General features: G+C 46.4%; 1 protein-coding gene across 1 annotated transcript in view; it reads left to right on the forward strand.

The window, feature by feature from the left end:
- NMUR2 (neuromedin U receptor 2) overlaps positions 1-18977 on the forward strand; it is a 45833-nt gene that overhangs the window by 20947 nt on the left and 5909 nt on the right. The window contains exon 3 of the mRNA XM_056516842.1: positions 1342-1467. Coding sequence (XP_056372817.1) covers positions 1342-1467 — 126 coding nt within the window. The remainder of the gene's footprint in view (positions 1-1341; positions 1468-18977) is intronic.

The following is an 18977-nucleotide window of genomic DNA, read 5'->3' on the forward strand; positions in this document are numbered from 1 at the left end:
ACGCAACACTCACAACTAGAGAGAAGGACAAAATAAAAAAAAAAGTAATGGACCACTCATATTGAACTGTAACCATGCAAATAGAATTTGGGAAGCATAAAAAGGATGGATATAGCTACTAATGCAATCTTCTGCACAAAAGACAAAACATGGCGGAACTAAGCTCCATAAGAACACCATCATAGTTTTCTCTTATTAAAAAGCAATGTTTTTGTAGCTAAGAAGGCCATTTCGCTCCCAGGGCATTATAGCCATGTTTCTATAGCATTAATTATGGAATTCTACAAAGAAAATAACTATTTTGGATAAGATGTCCTAGCCATATACTTCCTTTGACAGCTTTCTCAGTTCCCTTCAACAGCATTGCATGGAGATGGACCACTCACCTGAGCACCCATTAGCAACATTCATTTATTGGACAACTAGAACTTGGCGAGGGAAAGATAATGGTTTATGGCAGATTTGCATTCTCAAGCCATTGGCGGCATTGGGTGAACAAATTCAAGTGACCATGAAATTAATGTCAGCCCAACCTTAGCATAAGTGTGAGTGTGCATTTCTAGACGGGGGGGGGGGGGGGGGATTGGGTAGGAGGGTTAAAATATACCTCTCCAAACCTTTGCAGACTGGTTGTCTAAAGTATTCTTAAATTCAAACTCTAAAACTAATTCATTGATACATGATTTTTTAGAATGTGAGAAATAGAGAGTAATACCACCACAATACTGCCTTTATAAATGGTCTAGTGCTTACATAAAATGGTAAAGTGTCAATTAATAATACTATACATTGTACTTTCATATAGTTGTAAACAATACACACATGACAGTGGACAATTTTCCCAAAATAACACGGCCATGTGTTGCTCATATAATAATGCAATACAGTTTCAAAATAATAGAACAACAGACGTCATAATGTGAATTTTAGTCTTGTTAGTGGTAGCACAATACAGCAATTGCCCATTTTGCCAATGTTATAATGCAACCTTGGTTTCATCCTCCCCCGATGCTGCTAATAAAATAAAGATGTGGGCAGTGTATTGTTGGCAACACAGATTTTATTTAGTTACGTCATTGTTCTCTTTGAGTTGTGACATATTTTATTAATAATAATAATAATAACCTGCTCTTTTTCATTAGAAATAGAGAAAACAGATACAACCAAGTCATATATATTTATTGCTTTTAAATAAACCAATGAACTATAAATGCACCGAGATGGCTCTTTACTTCTGAAGAATGTGGAGTATCTGTTTTTACACTGTCTATTATTTCTTTAAACCAGATGGTTAAATCTTTTATTAAATAATAATTTCTCTTTTTTTTTTTTTTTTATCAGTTGTCTTGGTCATGGTCTTTGGCATCTGCTGGGCCCCCTTCCATGTGGATCGACTTTTCTTTAGTTTTGTTTTAGATTGGACTGAATCCCTTGCCAATGTCTTTAACCTCATCCATGTTGTTTCCGGTAAGTGAATCTTCTCCAAGAAAAACACCTCTTTGAGAAGACTACCCACTTAACTAGACTAGATTTTATATGACATCATTTTTATGTTCCACACGTGGGCATCTGTAAAAATTTCCCCTGGGTAGGGGCAAAAATGTTATGGGGTACTCCACTACTTTAATCTACAGGTGGGGGTAAAGTGTCTGATTGAAGGGAGTCTGACTGCTGAGACCCCAAGTGATCTCCATAACAGGGCCCTGTCTCTCCCTGTGCATGGAGCCACATGTGGGCATGCGATCCATACATTCTATCTGGGAGAACCAGAGATCCATTAGCACTGTACTTGGGTATCCCTGTGCTCAAATAGACGATATATATATCGATAGATACCAAGCAAAAAATTCTACAGCACTCCAAAATGCAGTGAAAAAATGGTGGATTTATTTAGCCCAACGGCATAGCAATGTTTCGGCTGCCCACTTGCAGCCTTTCTCAAGCTAAATAAATCCACAATTTTTTCCCTGCATTTTGGAGTGCTGCAGAATTTTTTGCTTGGTATTTACAATTGACCCGTTACCTGGGACAACGACCTGCTGGCACCTGGCATCTTCTTTCCATTTTTTGGGTTGAGCTGCTTCAATTTTCTACTTGGCTATATTGATAGATAGATATGCGGTGGCCCAGTACGGAATCTGTTATTCTGTACACCTGCCCATCCTGTGTGGCGGCTTCTATTCCAGTGTCCCCCTGGGCCCACATCCCTACTAAGGACTATAAAATCTCATAATATATGTTGGTTAATCTTTTGAGGTGTTTGTCATTTTAAATAATGTTCTTAGTAACCCTGTTGTCAAGGGGAGTATGCAAGGGGAACAGGTTGCTTATCAATGACCAATGGGATCGCTCTAAACTGTCCCCCTATATAGTGAGGTCAAGGTTCAGTTCACTCTCTTGAGATTGTGCTCTTAGTACATGCTGAGGTACAGTGAAGTGAGGAGCTGAGGAGTCTGTGTGATCCAGAAGGAGGCCTGAAGTCTAGTCCTGCAACCATTCTTCTAGCGCAAGTTAACCCCTGCACCTGTAGTGAAAGTCAAAGCTGCAAGGTAGGAACTAAACCAGTGGGGAAACTACAGAAGTCCAAGTAGTCAGTCAGAGTCAAGCCTGTCAATTGCTAAAGTCAAGCATGGCTGCCTCAGTCAAGTCAATTACAACTACAAGTCCCAGCAAGCCGATAAGTTTCCCTAAGTTCACCCTGCATCTCCTTAGTGCCTATCTGAGCTGTATGGACTTTAACACCTTGTCTACCTCAGTAAAGCATACCAGTTAACCTTAACCCTGCATCAGAGTGATTATTTGCCCCGTGCCTGGCACAGGTGAAGCTGGTCTACCCCAGGTGGTGTACAGGTCAACCACGCCCCAGAGTCACAATCACAATGGGTTAATAACATCTGTCCTTCGATACCCAACACCACAGATAGATAGAGATAGATAGATAGATAGATAGATAGATGAATAGATAGATAGATGGGACATAAATAGATAGATATGAAATAGATAGATAGATAGATAGATGATAAATAGATAGATAGATAGATGATAAATCCCCTTCTAACCTTTCTCCACTCCCCACCCCCCCTGGACCTCCATAATTCCACATTTATTATGAATTCTTTGAAAAAAATACCTCTCTTTGTGCGATTTTTGAGTGATCGTCTCAAAGAGGTTTCACTGTATAATATAATAATATAATCTATGTAGTGTAAATTTATAAGTATACAGTACATGATGTCATATGGTAATTGAGAATGGCTCAAAATCTGGATCTCTTTCAACCATATACTTTGACTTGGGTCATCATTATTTTCAAATGAACATTGGCTAGAGGGATGCAAACAGGAATTGGGTGATATGTTAAGTCATGAAACTGTGGTCAGAATAGGTAAGGTAAGGTTGCCAATAGAGATGAGCGAATTTTTGGAAAATTTCCCCCCCAAAAAATTGGTTTGGTCCGAATTTATTTGTGGCAAATCACTTTAAAAATGGCTATTTGTGGGCTGCAGAGAACCTCAATAGGGGTTTAGAACACTTTGCCTTGTCGTTACACGCATTGGGATTGTGCTGGGGTAGTAAAATAATACTGTTATTCAGTGTATGACATGCAGATTGTTTTGGAAATGTCCTTCATGCCATGAGAATGTACTGACAAGACAGAGTTACCTTTCTTTCAGTACTTCTTATCTGACTTTTATGTATCAAAATTAAAATTAAAATTTTTTAAAAACATTTACAAGTCACTTTTCATCAATTATAAAACAAAAATGTATTTAACCCCTTAAGGACTCAGCCCATTATGGCCTAAGGATTCAGCAAATATAATTTTAGGTTTTCTTTTTTTCCGCCTTGCCTTCTAAAAATCCTAATTCTTTTATATTTTCATTCACAGACGAGTATGAGGGCTTGTTTTCTGCGCAACCAGTGTCCTTTGTAATGACATCCCTCATTTTACCATAAAATGTATGCCACATCTGTAAAAATTACTATTTGTGTGGCTAAATTACACAGCGTGGAGGTGGCGAAAGCATGAGGAGACCATATAGTGGCTGAAAAAGACAGCCTGGAGTTAGCATCAGCATGAGGAGAATATATGGTGGCAGAATGAGACAGCCTGGAGGTGACATCAGCATGAGGAGAAAATATGGTGGCAGAATGAGACAACCTGGAGGTGGCTTCCGCATGAGGAGAACATATGGTGGCAAAATGACACAGCCTGGAGGTAGTATCAGCATGAGGAGAACATATGGTGGTAGAATGACACAGCCTGGAGGTGGCATCAGCATGAGGAGAACATATGGTGGCAGAATAAGACAGCCTGGAGGTGGCATCAACATGAGGAGTGTTGGTGTGCACAAGTAAGTATAGAGGATATGCATTATGTAATACATAACTTTTAATATTATTCTTAGAAAAAAATATATGGACCCACAATTTTTTTAAAATCTAACAAAAGGAAAGGTGTGCAATAAACACCATGTGCCACCTACACCATCAAGTATTGATGTGATGCAAAGACCTCTAAAAGGTGGAAGGGAACAATGTATGGTCCATTGTAACAGGTGGGGGTAAAAACTTCCCCTGTAAGGTCCTACTCTCGCACTATTAATTCCTTTCTTGGCAAGTGTTACGCCTTTTTTAGGGCGAGTAACACTTTGCAAGAAGAAAATTAATATTGCGAGAGTAGGACCTTATAGGGGAACTGTTTACCCCCACCTGTTACAATAGACCATAAGTTGTTCCCTTCCACCTTTTAGAGGTCTTTGCATCACATTAATACTTGGTGGTGTAGGTGGCACATGATGTTTTTGCACACCTCTCGTTTTCTTAGATTTAAAAAAAAAAATTTGGGTCCATATATTTTATCCTAAGAAAAGTTCAGTTTTAGCTAATGCATATCCTCAATACTTCCTTGTGGTCTGATGCAGAGGAATTTCTGTAACTGGGGAGCAGCACCTATGTTTTGCACATCTCTATTTGTGAAGTGTTGGGGTGGCACCATGGTCAATTTACTCTGATGCATCAGGCATTGGTGGGTGGAAATCTTGGCTGATCCATGCTTGACTCATCTTCACAAAGGTCAGTCTTTCCACATTTTTGGTGAACAGACGAGTTCTCCTTGTGGTTACTATGGCCCCTGCCGCACTAAACACCCGCTCCAATGGCACACTACTGGCCAGCAGGATAGCTTTTCGAGGGAAAACTTTGCTAGTTGCGGCCACAAATCAAGTTTGGCTGCCCACAAGTCCAGCGGATCTTCAAAGTGTGTTGGCAGGGTTATGTCAAGGTATGCCCCCACCTGCTGGTTCAGGTCTTGCTCCAGGTCTACCTGCTGCTGATGAGTTGCTTCACTATGCGGGTGAAGAAAGCTGCTTATCAGCGACTGTAGACTCAGGCTGATGCTGATGGAGCTAGTACTGCTCCTGCCACCCACCCCTCTCCAGCAATCATGGCAGTGGAAGGTGAGCGCAGAGGGCCCCCAGAGTCAGACCTGCGAGACGATAGACGATGGCGCAGATAGGCCTGACTACGTTGGATGTCTCTGTAATAGGTCAGTCCTCCCTCTCAGTGGGTGTAAAAATCACCCCCATTTTGTGCCGGTAGCAAGGGTCAAACAAGGTAGAGAGCCAGAAGTAATTCCACTGCCAAATGGTGACAATTCGGCGGTCACTACGCAAGCAAGTGAGCATGTATCATACCATTTTTGCAAGTGACTCGGAGGGACTACCTGCCTCCATCTCCACTGCTTACTGCCACGGTGTGTCTGGGTCCTCTGTCTCTTCTTCCTCATCACCCTGTAGCTCCACAGCCTGCTCCTGCTCCTCCTCTCCTGTCAGATTACTATAAAAACCACCTGTGACGGTTCCTAGAGTCACCCTACCACTTCGCTATTGTTGTTTGGGCTCCCAGAGTGACTATGGACTATGGAAGAGGGACTGAGCTGAACTCGGACTAGCTTCAGGGGCAGGCACAAGTAAAACCGGGACTTTGATGGACTTTAGAACATGTGACTGTTAGAAGAAATGAATGTCGCACTCACCCGAATATTTCTTCAGCATCTCAGAGACTTTAATTCCTTAAACATAGCAGTGAAACAGATGACACACAGTTCCATAGCGGGGAGTGAGAGCCGGCAAGCTCTCAGACGCGGGGCACACCAATGAGTGGTCATTCATTTCACGTCACCTGCGGACGCTTCTTCTGGCCTTTGTGCACCTTGGCCGGAAGAAGCGTCCACAGTTTGTTGTCCAGTGTCATGAAGCTCCTTGTTTGATATTTTATTAAAATACCTTTATTTGCTGTTTTCATGACACATACTGCACCCAATCAAGCTTCTGCACAACGCACTAATTCTGCACACAGTCCACCTTCTGTACAAGGCACTAATTCTGCACACGGTCCACCTTCTGCACAAGGCACTAATTCTGCACACAGTCCATATTATAGGAATACCTTTATTGGAATATCTTCCAGACTTACTGTCACCTGTATTGTCTTTACTGCTCATCCCCCTGTGATGTCCTTCCTGTAAAAGGAGACACTTGTTCCTCAATAAAGAGAGATTGATTTGTATACCTGAAGACTGGTTTTGCCTGGTTCTTTAGGTACTAGGATGCGATAATCTCTAGTTCTGCCTAAGAATATTGCCTGTGGTATGCTGGGGCTTGTCGTCTGGAAGGAGAAGTCGCTCTTGGCGGAAGGGGACACTGAGAGGTCCCTGATTAGTCCGTGACACCACCCATTTCGCAAAAACCTTGCTTGTGCTCCACTGTCCCTCCCCCTCCTCCTCCACTTCCAGTTCCGCCCCTGTAAAAGGAGACACTTGTTCCTCAATAACGAGAGATTGATTTGTGTACCTGAAGACTAGTGTTGCCTGGTTCTTTAGGTACTAGGATGCGATAATCTCTAGTTCTGCCTAGGGATATTGCCTGTGGTATGCTGGGGCTTGTCGTCTGGAAGGAGAAGTCGCTCTTGGCGGAAGGGGACACTGAGCGGTCCCTGGTCAGTCCGTGACACCACCCATTTTGCAAAACCTTGCTTGTGCTCCACTGTCCCTCCCCCTCCTCCTCCACTTCCAGTTCAGCCCCCACATTGCTCATGTTGCCGTGAGATGTAGGCGCCTTATCTCCAGTGCCCTGACCAGCCATCTTTTCCAACACATGTTGTAGGAAATGAAGCAGTGGAATGAGGTTGTTAATCCCGTAATCCTGGTCACTGACTAATAATGTAGCTTCCTCAAAGGGCCTGAGCAAACGGCAGGTGTCACGTATGAGCTGCCACTGGTTGACATTGAAGTTACACAGGGGAGTGCCCCTATGCACTTGGATTATCAAGAAATCGATGATGCCTTTTCTCTGTTCGTTAAGTCTGTCCAACATATGGAGGGTGGAATTCCAATGTGTGGAAAGTCGCAAATCAGACTATGTTGGGGGATACCGTTCTGACACTGCAGCTCAAGGAGGGTGTGCTTTGCGGTGTATAAGTGGCTGAAGTGCATGCAAAGTTTCATTCCCATTGTTAGGATGTCTTGCAAATAGGGGGAACACTTCAGGAACTGCTTGACGACAATATTAAACATGTGTGCCATGCAGGGCGCATGGCTCAGGTTTCCTTGACACAGAACAGACAAGATGTTCTTTCCATTGTCGGTCACCATGGTTCCCATTTCCAGTTTGGCCTGAGAGCTTGGAGGCAGAAACTTGTTCAAGTTGCTGTTGTAGCTGTGCAAGAACGACATTCACCCAGTGGGCCGTAAAGGACATGTATTGTCCCTGACTGTAGTTACAGTTCCACACATTGGCACTGCCGTGCACATTGGTACACATCGACAGGCTCAAGGACTGTCCCACCTTCTGCTCCACAAAATTGTGCTGGGCTGGTACTTCCTTCTTTGCAAAGAAATGACGGCTTAGGACTCTCCACCTCGGCTCGGCACAAGCCATCAGTTCTTTGAAAGGTGCAGAGTCCACCACTTGAAAAGTGCAGCACCAGCAACTTGGACTGGAGCACATTCAGCTTCTGCACCATTGGATGAGTGGGCACATACTGTTGTATACTGTATACTCTTAGACATGGCTTTACTGAGGGATTGCTGGTAGAATGACTGACTTGAAGTAGGAGGAGCAGGAACATCTGGACCGACAGACAATGGGTATGAAGGACAGCTCCCTTCAGCTGAGGTGGTGGAGCCTTGGCTGACTGAAACAGGGAGCGGCGTGCAACTAGGTGATCCAGCAGGCTGGACCACCGCATCAGAGCCATGGTTCTCCCCGGCCGCTTTATGGTGATGCTGCATTTGTTGACACAGGGCCATGGGGCTAACATTGGGACCCTGGCCATGCTTCACCTACTGCCGACACATCTTGCATGTGGCCATGTTAACATCCTCCGGATGCTTGATGAAAAACTGCCACACCGCCGAGTACCAACAGTTCGCACTGATTGACTGCTAATGCCACCGACTCCAGGAAGCCCTGTTCCACTACCTCCCGGGAAGGTAGGCTGCTATGAAGCAGGGGGTCTACCGCGAGCACGTTTGGCTACAGACTTCCCACTTCTGCAACCATGCCGACTGCCAACCATGCTACCACCTTGCAAGCTCAGCTGCTACCTCAAGGGCAACCTGCAACCCTCTTCTCCTGATGATGATAAAGCCCCTTCTGCACCCAGCTCCCAAGTGGGATCGGGTTCATCATCATCGAGTTGTGTCTGCACGTCACTGATGTCCTCCTCAGATTTCTTAACAGTGTCTGCTTCAGGAGCCTGAACGCTCGCCACACCACCTCCCATGCCACTCTCCTCATCACTACTTGCCCGCCTAGCAGAGGAAGCGATGTGTGTCTCCTCCACTTCTTGGCTGGGCAGTAGCTGCTTACTGTCCTCTATTAGATTGTCCTCAGTGAATAGTGGAGCTTACCCACAGCATATGATACTTCTGTGGGGGAGGGAACAGCATAGGACAGAGGCAATAGGAGGACAGGGACTGCTTCCAGGGCATTCCAACTGAGGGTTTTGTCTGAGGAACTCACCGACTGTTGACTGGGGGAGTCAGGTATCACTGTGATGAAGTGGATGACCGAGTTAACCAATCAATGACGGCAGATGGGTTGCAGGTCGAGACACAACTGTTAGCTGATACCGGGAGCTCAGGCCTCTCACTGCAACTGTTGCTGCCACTCGCTACGACCTCTGCCTGATGAATTTAGGCCTCTGCCACTTCTCTGCCTGACATAATTATACACCAGCTGAGTGCGTATATGTTACACTTATGAGAAGAGGACAAAATGCTCCACTACCCTTAAAACTGAATTAGACTACAGAAACAAGTGGGTACCTTTGGCTGGCCTTTCACAATAACTAGGCCCAAATTAGTTTAACAGGAAAATATATAAAGGACACCACGTAGATGTACTTTCAGTTTACACTTATGAGAGGAGGACTATGCGCTTCACTACAAACTGTATAAGGTTACAAAAAAAAGTGTGTAGCTTTAGCTGGCCTTTTATAGTAACTAGGCCAAAATTTGTTTGAGAGGAAAAAAACCTACACCACCTATGTACGCACAGGTAACACTTGCTCCGCTACACAACCTGCATTAGGCACTGTAATCAGTTGACTGTGGCTTTTCATGCTCACCCTAACTGACCCCTGTTAGCTTTAGAGTTGTTGTACACCAAACTGCAGCAGTACAGAATTGCTGTGTAGTACAGCTTAGTACAGTAGTATTAGGCACTAATAGCAGGTGACAATGGTTTTTAGTGCTCAACCTAACTCGCCTCTATAAGCTTTAGAGTTACTGTACACCCAACTGCAGCAGTACAGAATCACTGTGTAGTAGAGCCCAGTACAGTATTATTATGCACTAATAGCAGGTGACAATGGATTTCAGCGCTCAGGTTAACTGGCCCCTATAAGCTTTGGAGTTGCTGTACACCCCACTGCAGCAGTACAGAGTTGCTGTGTATTACACCCAAAAGTGTACTTTCTCTCGTTCTCTCTCCCTTCCCTGTCAGTGCTTTACTGCAGTGATTTGGGCTTGTGCAGAATTGCTGCTGTCAAGCTGTTTTTCTGTGCAACACACACACTGCTCTATCTGTCTCTGCAATGAAATGCTCTCTGAAATAAAATGCTGGAATGGCTGGCCGCAAGATGGCTGCCGATTATATAGGGCTTTGACATCACAGGGGTGGCTGGCTGCTGATAAGCTGCATTCTGCATGTGATTCAGGGTCATCCCACCAACCCGCCTTCCCAGAGTACCTTGCCCCATGTTTTCACATGTGGATCTGCCATATTAGATGCCCTGGAGCCTGGACCACACTAAATGGAGTTTAATGAAGCAATTTGTTTAATCAAATCACGGCAATATTCGGAATCGTTGCAAATCAAATTGTTTCTGAAATTCGTAACGAATTCGGATTCATCAGATTCTATTTGCTCATCCCTCGTTGCCAACTAAACAAGCAAGGTTGCCATCGGGACCATAACATTGTACTTGGGTTGATAGAGCAACACTAGACTATAGACCCCATAAATCCTTATTATGACCATGGCTCATAACTTTTCACACAATTCCTTTATATTTCTTTATATTGTCCTTTAGGTAGCCTACACTTAAATGATCAAATGCCTTTCAACAAACTTTCAAAGCTGCCATGTGTGTATGTATGAGAAGTAGAGCTATTTATGACCATTTCATAACTCCTATATGGCATTCTATATCAGTTTTTCCCTCTGCCAGCTCCCCCTGTTAAGTTGTCCTTGAGTTAGCGAGTGGAGACTAGATGCTATAATGTCTCCCATGCAGACACAGAATGGGTATTGTGCTGACTTATATCTCTATAGAACACCCTCAGAAGCACCAGCAGCATGGAGGACATTTTAGCGCAGTAGTGAGCAGTGTAAGCTATAAACCCAGGACCTAGATGAGATACAGAACCTACTAGATCTTCAATGTTTCTTTCTGTCTCTGACCCGAACTGCAGTTGCCTTGTCCTCCTCTTCCTCCTCTTAGACTTTTATAGTCAATGTGAAATCTGATACTTTTTATGTTTTCCATGTATAAATGGGGAATTTAGAAAAGAGAGTGCAGCAGAGAAGAAAAAAGCCTTTAAAGTGAAGAAAAAGGAATTTTTCTCTGTCCAAACCTGAATGTTATTCCAATTCTCATGTACTCACCTCCCTGATTAATTTACATTCACTGGACCAGACCCTCTGCTGTCTGCATCACCACCTACACTCCTTTCACTCACTTGGTTGAGCATACTACTCTTGGCCTAGCAAGGGTTCAAGTAGCTTCCAGACAATCAACAAAGGAAGCCCTTGGATAAGGGAAGAGGTATCATATAACCAAAACAAAAATTTAGCCCTAAAGGCAAACTCCCTGCCAATATCCAATAAAACATAACTTTTAATAGTCAAAATAATAATTGAACACAACGTGTGGACAAAATTTTAAAACCACAAGAGAGTGGTAATGAGTAAGTTAATACTAGGAAATGAATCCTTAGAAATGTATGACCAACACTGTGCAATTATGCAATAGCAGTCATCACTTTTGCAATTGATAATGTGCAAATAGCGACATTGCAATTGCAATATTCCCTGTCACGAGTGCTATTGGTGTGAATTATTAACATTTTTATTTGTAAAGTGGACTAGTTTGTCTCACTATTCTCAATATTGTACTCGGCGCCACAGTATTGCACTATACACGATATTGCACTATTCCACAATATTGCACTATTCACAATATTGCACTGCACAGTATTGCAATAAATCATATTGCACTCTTTCTGGTATTACACCATTCATCATATTGTACAGCTTCACAGTTAGACAAAAAAAAGAGCAACTGGCAGGCAGGAGGTGCTCAACCCCAAATGCAGTTGTGCATATATACTGGGGGAGCAGATCCTGCCCTTGTGTTCTGTTGCTTGGGGTGATCCCCAGCATAAAAATGCATACAATGGGGGATGCCTGCAACAGACCACAAGTGCCACAATGGCATCCTACACCAGATAAACGGTGTGGATGTGTAACAATTAGAATTATACAATACAGGAATTTAGGTGCGCTACTGTGGGAGATGTGAACAATGACATTGGCTAACCCTCAACACTGATGTTAAAATTGAGACATTAGCCAGTATATCCTTATATGAAGGACATATATGAGCCCGCACACCAACGCCAAGGTTTCTCAAGTGGCACGGGACCTAACACTAACCTACCTGTGCATGATAAGCAAAACCAGGGGCCAGTGGGCAATTACAGCAGTATCAGGTCCAACTCACAGCCTGTTCCCAGTTACCTCCAGTGTGGCTAAGCACACATACAATGGGAGGAAGGTCCACCTGTGAGGCCGGCAATCACATCAGCCAACTTAGGTGGGGCTTATAGTCTGCCTCCCTCCTCCCATTGTATGTGTGCTTAGCCACACTGGCAGAATGAGCATGGATCCATAAAGTAGAGCTTATATGTCCTCCGTTTGTGATGCAACAACCATCATAACTACTGTGACAGGAAGTTGTACCTATCCAGTTGGTCAGGGTAATGCTTTCCTTTGATAGGTGTTTAGCCTATAGAGGCATCAGACACTTACCTGTCATCTCCTCCTCTTTGATGAGGTATACACAGAAAAGTGACTGCTAGGGCATGCGCATATCGGCCCCTGTCCGAACCCATTCCCGGCTGCCAGAGTTACAGCTTACTGACTGACTGGCCGGCTGGAACAACGTGCGCCTGCGCAGAAGGCCGGAATCGCGCTGCGCTATAAACCAATACTTAGTGCAAAGATTTCTGTGCGTATGCAAGAACACAGCAAAAGTACATAAAATCCAAGGAAAACCATAAGGACAAAGATGGGGGAGGGGAGAGGATACGGTATAATAACATAAAGATGGATCATAATAATAAATAATATTAAGTCCTTTACAGGTAGTGTCAAATCACTCAAAATCAAGTACAATATAAATTAGGCTAGGTTGCACAATTGGATTTCCACTGTACATAATAAACTATTTCCCATGCCAATGTGTCCACATTAAAACCCAAAAATATAAAAATAAGTCCCTGAATCGAAACTATTCTAGACAACAGACAATGATATCTCAGATAAATGTGTGTATGAAAACCCTTCATTTAGTCCATGTGGGCTTAAACTTTGTAACTGGAAAATCCACTTGGATTCCTCCTCCAGGAGGATTTTACCCAAGGATCCTCCTCTTGGGCCCATTCTAATCTGGGGAATCCCGCAAAACTGAAGATTTTTTGGATTTCCATTATGCTTTTCCCTGTCACGATGCCGGCTGGCAGGTAGTGGATCCTCTGTGCCAGAGAGGGATTGGCGTGGACCGTGCTAGTGGATCGGTTCTAAGTCACTACTGGTTTTCACCAGAGCCCGCCGCAAAGCGGGATGGTCTTGCTGCGGCGGTAGTGACCAGGTCGTATCCACTAGCAACGGCTCAACCTCTCTGGCTGCTGAAGATAGGCGCGGTACAAGGGAGTAGACAGAAGCAAGGTCGGACGTAGCAGAAGGTCGGGGCAGGCAGCAAGGATCGTAGTCAGGGGCAACGGCAGGAGGTCTGGAACACAGGCTAGGAACATACAAGGAAACGCTTTCACTGGCACGATGGCAACAAGATCCGGCAAGGGAGTGCAGGGGAAGTGAGGTGATATAGGGAAGTGCACAGGTGAAAACACTAATTGGAACCACTGCGCCAATCAGCGGCGCAGTGGCCCTTTAAATCGCAAAGACCCGGCGCGCGCGCGCCCTAGGGAGCGGGGCCGCGCGCGCCGGGACAGGACCGACGGAGAACGAGTCAGGTACGGGAGCCGGGGTGCGCATCGCGAGCGGGCGCTACCCGCATCGCGAATCGCATCCCGGCTGGAGGTGGTATCGCAGCGCCCCGGGTCAGTGGATCTGACCGGAGCGCTGCAGTGAGGAGAGTGTAGCGAGCGCTCCGGGGAGGAGCGGGGACCCGGAGCGCTCGGCGTAACAGTACCCCCCCCCTTGGGTCTCCCCCTCTTCTTAGAGCCTGAGAACCTGAGGAGCAGACTTTTGTCTAGGATATTGTCCTCAGGTTCCCAGGATCTCTCTTCAGGACCACAACCCTCCCAATCAACTAAAAAAAAGGTTTTGCCTCTGACCTTTTTAGATGCCAGAATCTCTTTGACGGAGAAGATGTCCGAGGAGCCGGAAACAGGAGTGGGGGAAACAGATTTGGGAGAGAAACGGTTGATGATAAGTGGTTTAAGAAGAGAAACGTGAAAGGCATTAGGAATACGAAGAGAAGGAGGAAGAAGAAGTTTGTAAGAGACAGGATTAATCTGGCACAAAATTTTGAAAGGACCAAGATAGCGTGGTCCCAACTTGTAGCTAGGGACACGGAAGCGGACATATTTAGCGGAGAGCCATACCTTGTCTCCAGGGGAAAAAATGGGAGGAGCTCTTCTTTTCTTATCCGCGAACTTCTTCATGCGTGATGAAGCCTGTAAGAGAGAATTTTGGGTCTCTCTCCATATGATGGAAAGATCACGAGAAATTTCATCCACAGCGGGCAGACCAGAGGGCAAGGGGGTAGGGAGGGGGTGGAAGAGGGTGACGGCCGTACACCACGAAAAATGGGGATTTGGAGGAAGATTCAGAGACTCTGAAGTTATATGAGAATTCGGCCCATGGTAGAAGATCTGCCCAATCATCCTGGCGGGAGGAAACAAAATGTCGTAAATAATCACCCAAGACCTGGTTAATTCTTTCTACTTGTCCATTGGATTGAGGATGATATGCAGAAGAAAAATTTAATTTAATCTTGAGTTGTTTACAGAGAGCCCTCCAGAATTTAGACACGAATTGGACGCCTCTATCCGAGACGATCTGCGTAGGCAACCCGTGAAGACGAAAAATGTGTACAAAAAATTGTTTAGCCAACTGAGGCGCTGAAGGAAGACCAGGAAGAGGGATGAAATGTGCCATTTTGGAGAATCGATCAACGACCACCCAAATAACAGTGTTGCCACGGGAAGGGGGTAAGTCAGTAATAAAATCCATACCAATCAGAGACCAAGGCTGTTCGGGGACAGGCAGAGGATGAAGAAAACCAGCGGGCTTCTGGCGAGGAGTCTTATCCCGGGCACAGATAGTGCAGGCTCGCACAAAGTCCACAACATCCGTCTCCAGAGTCGGCCACCAATAGAAGCGAGAGATGAGTTGCACAGATTTCTTGATGCCCGCATGTCCTGCGAGATGGGAGGAGTGACCCCATTTGACGATTCCGAGGCGTTGGCGTGGAGAAACGAAGGTCTTTCCTGGAGGAGTTTGCCTGATGGAGGCTGGAGAAGTGGAAATCAGGCAGTCAGGAGGAATGATGTGTTGCGGAGAGAGTTCAACTTCAGAAGCATCCGAGGAACGAGAGAGAGCATCGGCCCTAATGTTCTTATCGGCAGGCCGAAAGTGGATTTCAAAATTAAATCGGGCAAAGAACAGAGACCACCTGGCCTGGCGAGGATTCAGCCGTTGGGCAGACTGGAGGTAGGAGAGGTTCTTGTGATCGGTGTAAATAATAACTGGAAATCTTGATCCCTCCAGCAGATGCCTCCATTCCTCAAGTGCTAATTTAATGGCTAGAAGCTCTCGATCCCCGATGGAGTAGTTCCTCTCCGCTGGAGAGAAGGTCCTAGAAAAAAAACCACTAGTAACAGCATGCCCGGAAGAATTTTTTTGTAGAAGGACAGCTCCAGCTCCCACTGAGGAGGCATCAACCTCCAATAGGAAGGGTTTAGATGGGTCAGGTCTGGAGAGCACAGGAGCCGAAGAAAAGGCAGACTTGAGCCGTTTAAAGGCGTCTTCCGCTTGAGGAGGCCAAGACTTGGGATCGGCATTTTTTTTGGTTAAAGCCACGATAGGAGCCACAACGGTAGAAAAATGTGGAATAAATTGCCTGTAATAATTGGCGAACCCCAAAAAACGTTGGATAGCACGGAGTCCGGAGGGGCGTGGCCAATCTAAAACGGCAGAGAGTTTGTCTGGATCCATTTGTAGTCCCTGGCCAGAGACCAAGTATCCTAGGAAAGGAAGAGATTGGCATTCAAACAGACATTTCTCTATTTTGGCATAGAGTTGATTATCACGAAGTCTCTGAAGAACCTTACGGACATGCTGGCGGTGTTCTTCTAGATTGGCAGAAAAAATCAGGATATCGTCCAGATATACAACAACACAGGAGTATAAGAGATCACGAAAAATTTCATTAACAAAGTCTTGGAAGACGGCAGGGGCGTTGCACAGGCCAAAGGGCATGACCAGATACTCAAAGTGTCCATCTCTAGTGTTAAATGTCGTTTTCCATTCATCCCCCTCTCTGATGCGGATGAGATTATAAGCACCTCTTAAGTCCAGTTTGGTAAAGATGTGGGCACCTTGGAGGCGATCAAAGAGTTCAGAGATGAGGGGTAGGGGGTAGCGGTTCTTAACCGTGATTTTATTAAGACCGCGGTAGTCAATGCAAGGACGTAGAGAGCCATCTTTTTTGGACACAAAGAAAAATCCGGCTCCGGCAGGAGAGGAGGATTTACGGATAAAGCCCTTTTTTAAATTTTCCTGGACGTATTCAGACATGGCAAGAGTCTCTGGGGCGGACAGAGGATAAATTCTGCCCCGGGGTGGAGGAGTGCCCGGGAGGAGGTCGATAGGACAATCATAAGGCCTGTGAGGAGGTAGAGTCTCAGCTTGTTTTTTGCAAAAAACATCCGCAAAGTCCATATAGGCCTTAGGGAGGCCGGTTACAAGAGGAACCACAGAGTCACGGCAAGGGTTACTGGGAACCGGTCTTAGGCAGTCCTTGGAACAAGAGGGCCCCCAACTCTTGATCTCCCCAGTGGACCAATCCAGGGTTGGGGAATGAAGTTGAAGCCAGGGAAGTCCAAGGAGAATTTCGGAAGTGCAATTGGGGAGGACCAAAAGTTCAATCCTCTCGTGATGAGATCCGATGCACATTAGAAGGGGCTCCGTGCGGAAACGTATGGAACAGTCCAATCTTTCATTGTTTACACAATTGATGTAGAGGGGTCTGGCGAGACTGGTCACCGGGATGTTGAACCTGTTGACGAGGGAGGCCAAAATAAAATTTCCTGCAGATCCGGAGTCCAGGAAGGCCATAGTAGAGAAGGAGAAGGCAGAGGCAGATATCCGCACAGGCACAGTAAGACGTGGAGAAGCAGAGTAGACATCAAGGACTGTCTCACCTTTGTGCGGAGTCAGCGTACGTCTTTCCAGGCGGGGAGGACGAATAGGACAATCCTTCAGGAAGTGTTCGGTACTGGCACAGTACAGGCAGAGATTCTCCATGCGGCGTCGTGTCCTCTCTTGAGGTGTCAGGCGAGACCGGTCGACCTGCATAGCCTCCACGGCGGGAGGCACAGGAACAGATTGCAGGGGACCAGAGGAGAGAGGAGCCGGGGAGAAGAAACGCCTCGTGCGAACAGAGTCCATATCCTGGCGGAGCTCCTGACGCCTTTCGGAAAAACGCATGTCAATGCGAGTGGCTAGGTGAATGAGTTCATGTAGGTTAGCAGGGATTTCTCGTGCGGCCAGAACATCTTTAATGTTGCTGGATAGGCCTTTTTTAAAGGTCGCGCAGAGGGCCTCATTATTCCAGGATAATTCTGAAGCAAGAGTACGGAATTGTACGGCATACTCGCCAACGGAAGAATTACCCTGGACCAGGTTCAACAGGGCAGTCTCAGCAGAAGAGGCTCGGGCAGGTTCCTCAAAGACACTTCGAATTTCCGAGAAGAAGGAGTGTACAGAGGCTGTGACGGAGTCATTGCGGTCCCAGAGCGGTGTGGCCCAAGACAGGGCTTTTCCAGACAGAAGGCTGACTACGAAAGCCACCTTAGACCTTTCCGTGGGAAACTGGTCCGACATCATCTCCAAGTGCAGGGAACATTGGGAAAGAAAGCCACGGCAAAACTTAGAGTCCCCATCAAATTTATCCGGCAAGGATAGTCTTAGACCAGAAGCGGCCACTCGCTGCGGAGGAGGTGCAGGAGCTGGCGGAGGAGATGATTGCTGAAGCTGTGGTAGTAGCTGCTGTAGCATCACGGTCAGTTGAGACAGCTGTTGGCCTTGTTGCGCTATCTGTTGTGACTGCTGGGCGACCACCGTGGTGAGGTCAGCGACAACTGGCAGAGGAACTTCAGCGGGATCCATGGCCGGATCTACTGTCACGATGCCGGCTGGCAGGTAGTGGATCCTCTGTGCCAGAGAGGGATTGGCGTGGACCGTGCTAGTGGATCGGTTCTAAGTCACTACTGGTTTTCACCAGAGCCCGCCGCAAAGCGGGATGGTCTTGCTGCGGCGGTAGTGACCAGGTCGTATCCACTAGCAACGGCTCAACCTCTCTGGCTGCTGAAGATAGGCGCGGTACAAGGGAGTAGACAGAAGCAAGGTCGGACGTAGCAGAAGGTCGGGGCAGGCAGCAAGGATCGTAGTCAGGGGCAACGGCAGGAGGTCTGGAACACAGGCTAGGAACATACAAGGAAACGCTTTCACTGGCACGATGGCAACAAGATCCGGCAAGGGAGTGCAGGGGAAGTGAGGTGATATAGGGAAGTGCACAGGTGAAAACACTAATTGGAACCACTGCGCCAATCAGCGGCGCAGTGGCCCTTTAAATCGCAAAGACCCGGCGCGCGCGCGCCCTAGGGAGCGGGGCCGCGCGCGCCGGGACAGGACCGACGGAGAGCGAGTCAGGTACGGGAGCCGGGGTGCGCATCGCGAGCGGGCGCTACCCGCATCGCGAATCGCATCCCGGCTGGAGGTGGTATCGCAGCGCCCCGGGTCAGTGGATCTGACCGGAGCGCTGCAGTGAGGAGAGTGTAGCGAGCGCTCCGGGGAGGAGCGGGGACCCGGAGCGCTCGGCGTAACATTCCCATACATGTCTAGATAGAGGGGTGTCTGCATGTGTATTTATGCTGCTCA

This window comes from Hyla sarda, chromosome 4 (genome assembly GCF_029499605.1).
Source record: "Hyla sarda isolate aHylSar1 chromosome 4, aHylSar1.hap1, whole genome shotgun sequence".
Taxonomy (NCBI): Eukaryota; Metazoa; Chordata; class Amphibia; order Anura; family Hylidae; genus Hyla; species Hyla sarda.